Genomic DNA, 9,005 nt, shown 5'->3' with positions numbered 1-9,005 from the left:
GGGTGCAGCGTACGTGAACAAGTTTAAGCGCCGCGTGTACCGCCCAACAAGCGTCGCGTCGCCATGCACGTATACTAGTACGTAGCTTATTTTGGAAGGATTCTAAAAATATACTCCGTATTTTACTAGAAGGGAACTATTTATTTGTTTCTAAATAAAGATATGCGATTGCGTGTAAGAAATCCCGCACGATACTCCGGTAGGTGGACCGCGAGGCTGGCACCTTCCTTGGCTATTTATGCGCCCCCCCTCTCGTCTCTTTCGTTGGTCCCGTAGCATATGCGAGTTCTTCCTCCCTTCCTCCTCCTAGCAACTAGCAAAAGTCTGGTCCTCATAGCCCAGCCATGGAGTTTCTTCCTTGTGAAGATGGAGTCCATCTTCATCATCCACCAAGGCAAACTTGGTCCTCCACATGAGAACCAAGAGTCTTTGTAGTAGTACATGAGTTGGACTCGCTAATTGTTTCTTGCGCACAATATAGAAACCAGTTTGTGATGACTGATTGCTATCTTGTTCGAGAGAAGTAAATTAGGTTGGTCCACGCCTTCAATCCTACTGACGCCTTCAATCCCAAAGTATCTGGTAAGTATTTGATGTCGATTTGGTTTTATATTGCATCAAAAGGTAAAGGCTTCTCTTGGATTTTTGGTCTGGGTGTTTTTGATGTGTGTTCTATCTCGTGGTATTCTATTGATAATTTCTCTTTTGACGAAATCAGCATGAGTATCATCATCAATCAAAGCACTCAACACATAGCGCGCCTCCGAACAGTGCGTTATTCAGCCTGGATCGCGTGCCTCCGGTAATACGTAATTCAGCCCGGGTCGCGCGCCTCCGACAATGCGTAATTCGGCCTGGGTCGCGAGCCTCCGAGGTTTACGCTTTCGCCTGCGACCCGCGCCTGCTGGGCCTCGCCGATTTACGTCTTCGCCTATGAATCGCGCCTTCTGCTTGGCTCGGCGCTCTTGATAGCCGATCCGACGGCTCTCCCTCGCCTCTCTCCGCCGAGAACCCTAGACCCGCCCTATATAAAACGACGCCGATCTGGACGCGCTTCTCTTTCCCTCGTCTCCCCCGCGCCCGCCACTCCCCCGCCTTCGCCGCCGACCCCCATCGGCAGACGTCGCTCCCTGCGCGCTCGCCGCCGGCTCCCGTCCGGCGAGGTATCCCTCCCTCCCCCTCCTTCTTCCTCCGTAGACCGTTCCTCCGTAGACCGGTTGGACTGGTGCCCTAGGAAACCTAGCTGCTCGTTCACCTGAGCTCTCGATCTCGATCGGGGATCGAGACCCGTCTCCTGTCCTAGGTAGAACCGATGCTGGTATGGATCTGATTCGTCCTAGTAGGTAGAACCGATCTGATGCTCTGATTCGTCCTAGTAGGTAGAACCGATCTGATGCTCTGATTTGTCCTAGTAGGTAGAACTGATCTGATGCTTGTATGGATCTGTTTCGTCTGACTTGAGCCAAGCCATGTGTTAGGCACTATTTGTCTGTTGGTTTGATCTTTTTAATTACTGTAAACCGTAACTGATCTGTTGATGGTCTTTGTTTCTGTGGGATATGCTCTCGATGGGGATCATGACCCGTATTGCTGGTTCTGTATGTGTACTTTTTTTTAGTCATTCGATCTAGTGAAGATCAACAGCCAGATCGTTCACTGTTGGGGCGCACCCTGTAGACTAGTACTGTAGCACTTGTGCTGAGGTGCTGTTCATGACTAACATGTAAGGCATAGCTGTTCCTGATCCGTCGTCATTTGGTTGCAGTTGTTTGTTAGTTAGTTCTTAGCTGCATTTGATTCCTTCTTTTCTGATGATGTTGTTATGTTGTTCTTATCAATTATTCCTGGCAGTTAGTTTGTTTTAAACCGCTTATGTCCTCATTTTTTTTTCTGTTTCAATCTACTGAAGCCCTAAATCTGTTATATATATACCTCCTGCATAGAAGTTTTTATTTATTATTTTACATTGATTCAGTTTTGCAACAATGGTGCGTGCGGTGAGCATGGATGCGCTTGTTCCTGGTATGCTTGGTTTATCAGATGAGCTTTATGTAAAAGGCTATGAGATCGAAGGTTTGCTGTTTGTTTACTTGTGATCCATTTGATTTGCCCCTTCGTATGGCAGTTTGTCATCATGTTTATTTCATATTGTAGGCCTGCGGACTAAGTTTGTTGCTTACCGAGAGAGGATTGTTGAGGAAGTTAATAGGACACTGGTAAGCAGCTAATTTAACTATTTCAATACTCTGGTAACCGTTCTGTTTGTTTTTTGGTCTGACATCTCTTTTGCCCTGAAGGTAAGTGTTGAGGTCCAGCAGCCAGATGGAACAACTTTAGCCCTGGACACAACCTGGTATTAATATATCTCTTTTCACTGTTGATATATCCTTGAATAAAATCTGGTATTGATATATCCCTTCACTGTTGTCCCTTAACTGTTGATTTGCAGTTTTGGTGTCGTAGGCTCCATGACTGTTAACAATCTGGGCGAGTTGTTGACCGGAGAGCTTCAAGCAAATGGATTACGTCCTGTTGCATTCAGCGCCGATGGGATCGTGCTTCCAGAAGGTATAGTTTTGCTGTCTAGTTTTAGTGCTAACAAATTTTTATTTTTCTTCTTGTAGTTCTATGTATATAGTTACCTAATTGGCTAATCTAATTTTGTTGCGTTCTTTCTTTTAGATTGTCTTTTCGCTGTTATCAACAAACAGTTTCCATCCAAGAACGGGTTCATTTCGCTTCTCTGCATAACCGGTAGCTTTCTGTTAAGCTGTCATTTGACTTCTCTTATTGCAGTTTATTTTTTTCCTGACTTGTTTCTTTTATATGATGCAGAGAATATCGAGGAGGAAGAGGAGGATATTGTTGATGGGGCCTATTGAGCTACGCCAATTCTGGTATTATATTTTGACATTTGTACAAGTCATATTTAATTCTGCTGTGAAGCTTAAACTATTACATTTTATCCTTCTTCTCTCATGTTGACTTAAATTATCTCTTCACTTCATTAACAACCTTGTGCTCTAACTGAGGTTTATTATTTTCTTCAGGACTCAGGACTGAAGGAATTAGGAAATGGAGTATCTTTTGATGCAAGCTTCTTTTAGTGATATATTAGCTGTAGCTTGTTTGGGTATCAGTCAAAACTGTTTTTTCGGAGAAGTTCCATTGTCCTCAGTTATGGATTACGGTCGTCATGTTTTGAAGTGATGGATAGCTTATTACCTGGATGCTTGTTATATATTGGAGTGATGGGAGAGTTTATTACCTGGATATTTTGATGAGTGATGGAGAGCTTATTACAATCTTATGCTTCTTTGTGTCTTGTGTCATCTGCCTGCTTTTGCGTTTCAACTGTACAATCTTTTGTTTGCTCTTCTGCCATTCTCGTAAGAGAGCCTTGCTGATTTCTTTTAGATGCTAGATCAAGTATATCTGGCAAGTTGTAGGTCTGCTGTGTTGCATAGATATAAACCAAGGGTGGATTGAACAAAGTTGGTGTTTGAGATGTAGATTAGTCATTTAGCTGTCTGTAGATTAGCCCGCTGTTTAACATGGTGGTAAAGGGTTGATCACTGGATGATGCTCTCAGTTTGAAGATGATCTTAATGATTGTTCTAGAACCGACAAACGATGCTCTGATGGATTCACATTGATTACTTATGTATGGATTCACAATTTGACTAATGCTGTGAAGGGTGAGAAAATGTTTGATGTTTCTCTGGGGATCTTGTTCAGATTTTCCCCTTCGTCAAGTGCTGCTAAATGTTTGTCGACCTCCAAGTTAGTGCTGACGGCGGCGCTGTGTGGGTAGAAGCAAAGGCTGCCGGCGACGAGTGTAGCGATCCGAGACTATGGGGCCCTGAAGCAGCTGTCACCTCTGGCTTTTCGTAATTTAGTCATCTACGGATTTACTTAATTCAGTTGTTGCTGGCTTATCTTAATTTAGATAACTTATTAATATGGAGTTTCTGTCTTGAAAATAACCCAAGTTCTTCATCTTCGGTGGTGCCAGTACCGAGTCAGTTACATGGGGAGCATGGGAAGAGGGTGTTGAAAAGACATCAAGGTCCTGACTCCTGATTCGATTCTTGTTGTTGAGCCCTTGTAGAAATATACACGCCTCCATCCGTCATTTTATTTTTCAGCTGAAAATCAGCGTATGGTCGGTGATATACACCTACATGGCTGCATTGTGAAAAAAGAAATCACTGCTGATGTGTTGGTTGTGGGAAATTCATCATTTCTTGCAGTTGTTCAAAACTTGTATGACTAACCTTGATATATTGGTTCGGAAGCTTTGTCAGTCACTATCCGTGGATGTGCAGGCGGCCTGGCGGTGGCTCGCGAGCAGCAAGCAGGCCGGAGGTGCTTGGCAGCGGCCGGCCGGAGCATCGCCAGAGTAGGTGACAGCCATGTGTTATGGCCGTGCGTTTTGCCCCGCTAGAGATTGAGTTCGTGCGTTCCGACATTAAAAATATGATTTTTTTTGTGGCATGACTTTACGGGATCTGTGTCGCCCAGTGCTGCGTTGTACCGTAAATCTGTTTTACTGAATATGCAAGAGTTGCTCTAAATGACATATTCCCTGTCTCTAGCTCCTCCCATTTCTCTGATTCTTCCCCTGTCTCCCAAGCTCCTCCCATTTCTCTCATTCTTCTCTCTCGTGGCCTCTGGCAAAACGACGAACACCTCGCGTGCATGAACTCCGCGACCACCCTTCCCTTCCCGCTCTCCTCGGCGCACCTGTACCTCGCTGCCGCGCCAACGAGCCACTGGTGCGTTGCCTGACCAAAGTGGGCGCCCCTCCCTGAGGCTCTCTGCCTTCTTCGCTCGCCCCTGTGGCCGCTCTGCACAGCGCAGAGCGCGCGCACTGCATGCCATGCGCGTGCCCGCACTGGAGCTTTGGCTGCCTTGCAGGTGGCTCGCGATGGACGCGCACGCAGGCGCCGCACTGAGCCCCGGAGCTCCCTTTCTCCTACGGCTCTGGCAGGGAACCGCCGCCGCGACCTCGCCGTCGTTGCCAAGCCCCTGGTGAGCCACGACAATAATGCCTCGCGCGGGACTCTCCTCATCTGCCGTTCTGACCTCCTCCCTCGCCCTAATGCAGGCAGGCGCCGCTCCGGCAAGCTCGGCGTCTAGCTATCCCGTCGCCACCGCTCGGCCTCAACGGCGTCGCCGAATGAGCGCCCCCTCGGGGCCGTCCGACTCACCAACTGGTCCGCCTCGGTGCCCTTCGTCGATTCCCGGCCTCCTCCGACCTCGCCGGCGCGTCCTCCGTTGCCGGCGAACGACCCGGTGAGCTCCTCCTCTGCTCTCTCTCTCTCTCTTCCTCCCAAATCAGCTCGATTTGGGGCTAATCACCCAATCACATGTGGGCACGTCCCATGTTTAGTTAATTTCATAAAGCAGAGATTAAGCCTGAGTCAATGACAAGCGGGCTCCACCCTATCCACTTTGTAAACCAGCTTAAATTTTTTTTGAGGGGTGAACCAGGTACGTGGATTTTGGTGAACATTATTCCACACGCGTCTCTTATGAAAAGTAAATTAAAAAATACTAGAATTTTTTTTCAAAAAATTGAAATTTTTTTGTAACACACATAGTCGACTGGTGTACTCGCGTATGATGTTTCACAAAAAAATGACATTCGTGGTATTCTAGGAAAAAATGATAAAATCAAAGGTATATTAAAAAACGCTGTTTGATGAATAGTAATGCCCTGATTGTATTTCTTCACTAAAAATACCACGGGTGTCATTTCTTCATGAAACTTCACACATGAGTAGAATGGTCAACCAAGTTTGATACCCCAAAATTTTAGAATTTTTTTTGTATTTTTTGAATTTACTATTTATGTCAGTGCACATGGAACCATGTTCATCTTTGTATTTTCGGGTAAACCAGCGTAAAACTAGAAACATGACTTTCCGCAAGGGAAACATATTTCTTGTAGTGCGCTTCAAGAGTGAGCTCAACCCAGTATTGTTCAGATCCAGCTTGGGTGTGGTACACTTTATATTTTTCTATTATCCAGTGAAGTTCCTAAATTGACTGGAAATGCATTTGAACTAAAAATTAGTAGGTTCAAATTTCTATATACATATGAATCCATCATTATAGTTTCCACATCTTTAGAAAATAGTTTTATGCAATGTTGGATTTAAATTCAAATCCGACATATGATTCGCATCTTTAGAAATTCGTAATCAAATCCTTGTTGACCAATTGCAGAACCAAAACTTTTATCATTTATCAATTTTTTCATTGGATTTAATAAAACTATTTTGGCATTTTTTCTGAGTTTTTTCTCTGTTTTTATTATATGCCTTATTTTGATTCGTTTTAATGCGACGTTAGATTACGAAGTTGACGAAGGAGTTGAAGGAGGAGTAGAAGACTTTGAAGAGGAATCCAATCCAGGCAAGATATCCTGCGTTTGATCATGCCTATGCCTATTTATTTTCAAGCACTATGTTAGTCATATTTTTTATGCATGCAAATGATATGGTTATAAGTTATAATGCATTTGGGTAGCTAGATGTCCTATTGCATTGTGGTAGGTGACACCTGTACAAGTTGCTTAACACATCCTTTTCAACTTGGGAATAGATAGATGGGAGTAGGAAGTGCTAGTTGTAGTATGCTTAGCCATGCAACTTGGGTAGCGAAGTTTTGTATGGAACAATGTTCCACCACTCCAATATTTTTATTAAAACCCCAATGCGTGCCACTAATGCCCTTGGGAGATATGAGAGAAACTATTTTTGGAGAGAAAGAAATAAAAATGGAGATTTTAGGATCACAATGTTGTTTCCGAAAGGACTAAGAGTTAAGATGTGTCTGTCATTCCAACCTTACATGTGTAACCACATTAGCCCTAACTGGTAAGGGGCTTTACTAAGTACCTTGTTCGATACTAGAGAAGTGCCCGCATTACTTGTGGCGGGAGTGTACGTACTCACTCTCGATACGGGGTCGCGCTCGAAGAGGCTGCTTGAGTTGATCAATGGGCACATCGTTGGTACCCTCGTGTGTGATGTGTTCAGAAAGGGAGAGACCCCGATGCGTAGTGCCTTGTTATGAAGTTGGTTTACACGAGGGGCGAGTACAAATCAAGAAGACTCTTCATTAGTGTTGTTTGGGGAAAGGTATTGATTGAGTGCTTACCTCGAGTACTATTGTACGACGAATCGTGGTAGACATGGAAGTTCCTCGTATCTTATGGGTCAAGTGTGCAACCTATGCAGAATGTTAAACTATTGGAATAGTTGTGTCTGCGGTTAAGGACAGTTGGATGACCCCGCTTAAACTATGTCCGTGTTTTTGGTTCACATCATTGAGATGGGAAGGGGATGAGAAATGTTGGTACACAAGATGGTGATGGTTGTGATCTGTGGTGACCAAGTCAGTTCCCTATAACTTTGTTTATGTTGATATATGTAACCGATTGATATCATGGTTTGGGTGAAGTATTTCACCCGAAAGTTTCAAAAGAGCAGGACATGCATATGCTAGCAAAACCAGCTTTCCGCAAATGCTTAAACATAGCATAGGAGCATGCATCTCCTTGTACCGAGCCATGCATGCATATTCTGTTATGTCATACTCGTGTTGCGAGTACATTCAAAATACTCATTGACTTCTCCCTAGCTATTAACTTGGCCAAGCATGGAAGACCAGGAGTTTGAAGAGAGTTCTTTGGCGACGTTCATGCGAACTACGCTTTCCCAGTCAGTTTGCCTGTAGGGATAAGGCAGATAGCATGCGTGGAACACAAGGTGCTTTGGTCGTTGCTTCTGCACTATAGATCATAGCTGGCTTCAGTTGCCTTTGGCGTAATGTTGCAAGGTAGGGAGACTAACAGTGCATAATTGTTATTTCTCAACTCAATTGCTCTACAAACTATCAGTGCATAATTGTTCTACCAGGAAAAGCGTGTTTTAGCTTTTAGTCTCATGAATATACTGATTTTGTTTCGGATATGTCAGTACATTGTTAGCCGCTCCTTTGACAGCGTTAGTTGGCTTTGGACCGTATGAACCGGGTTTTCCATCGGTAAGACCCGAGCATTGTGTTTCTGCTCAATACTTGTTTTTATCATACATACTTATGTTTGAACAAAAAATACACAGGTTGCTAAATGTGTTGAGATTGTTCTGCCTGAACTAATCCTCCTGGTGATATTTGCTATGGTTCGGCACAATTCCTATGCACTCAATATTTTTAACCTTATGTTACCCAGCATAGCTTTTCATTTTTACGCTCATGATGAACATGTCGACCGTAACTGAAACGCCCTTGGCATGTGTTACATTGCTTGTATATATGGATGGGCAACCGCTGAGATTTAGTGCATTGAACGAACGTTGGCAGTAAAAGAGAGTAATTCCATCGAAAAATCCATGTCACTCACCTTGAAGATTATGACCGGGCCTGCCGCCGGTCAGCACACTTAAATCAAAATCATCTTGATATTCCCTTTGATTATGCATTTGCATGATATGAAGCTTGTTTAACTAAATTCACCTAGTTGCATGCTTTTCAATTAGGGTCATCTTTTTTGTAATGTATGATTACAAAACAAATGAATACATAATTCATCACTCTCTGTTGTTTTGTAAGTTTTATCTATACAAAGTTCTGCAATGTAAATTTTTGCAGTGAAAATGTAAATATTTATAAGTGTGATTTTTGGTAGATTGTAGATGATGCTTTTTTTTGCGGGGAGATTAATTGTAGCCGATAGGTGATAGAAGCAAATATATTGGTTGAACAGTAAAACAATTTATTCCGCATAACAGGATAGGAGAGAGAATGATACAACTTATTCTGAATATTACACGGGCAAATTAAACGTAATATAACACAGTCCTTATGCATGCAAGCAGCAGGTCTTGGCGTGCGGCATCAGGGACTTGCATGCAGGCAAGAGCCCATTTGAATCACGAATCAGTGGAAATTTTGAATTCACTCGAACATTTTTTAACCTTTTTCTTAGATTT

At 43.6% G+C, this 9,005-nt stretch overlaps 1 protein-coding gene across 3 annotated transcripts; it reads left to right on the top strand.

Annotated features, from left to right (window-relative positions):
• Window positions 1–266: 266 nt before the first annotated feature.
• LOC109753053 (uncharacterized) lies at window positions 267–3,310 on the top strand. Of its 3 annotated transcripts, XM_020311984.4 has the most exons (8): window positions 267–582; window positions 1,976–2,073; window positions 2,155–2,216; window positions 2,298–2,353; window positions 2,450–2,568; window positions 2,683–2,754; window positions 2,836–2,897; window positions 3,051–3,310. In XM_020311984.4, exons 2-7 carry the CDS (start codon window positions 1,986–1,988, stop codon window positions 2,880–2,882), a joined length of 444 nt encoding a protein of 147 aa, XP_020167573.1. In that variant the 5' UTR covers window positions 267–582; window positions 1,976–1,985; the 3' UTR covers window positions 2,883–2,897; window positions 3,051–3,310. The 3 variants fall into 3 exon arrangements, with proteins under 3 accessions (XP_020167573.1, XP_020167571.1, XP_020167572.1); XM_020311982.4 differs by having other exon boundaries at window positions 275–582; window positions 2,683–2,897; XM_020311983.4 differs by lacking the exon at window positions 267–582 and adding an exon at window positions 1,020–1,163 and having other exon boundaries at window positions 2,683–2,897.
• The last annotated feature ends 5,695 nt before the right edge of the window (window positions 3,311–9,005 follow it).

The sequence above is a fragment of the Aegilops tauschii genome, chromosome 6 (genome assembly GCF_002575655.3).
Source record: "Aegilops tauschii subsp. strangulata cultivar AL8/78 chromosome 6, Aet v6.0, whole genome shotgun sequence".
In the NCBI taxonomy this organism is placed as follows: domain Eukaryota; kingdom Viridiplantae; phylum Streptophyta; class Magnoliopsida; order Poales; family Poaceae; genus Aegilops; species Aegilops tauschii.
Note: the sequence above shows the minus strand (reverse complement) of the source record. Positions and strands in the feature narration are given on the sequence as shown.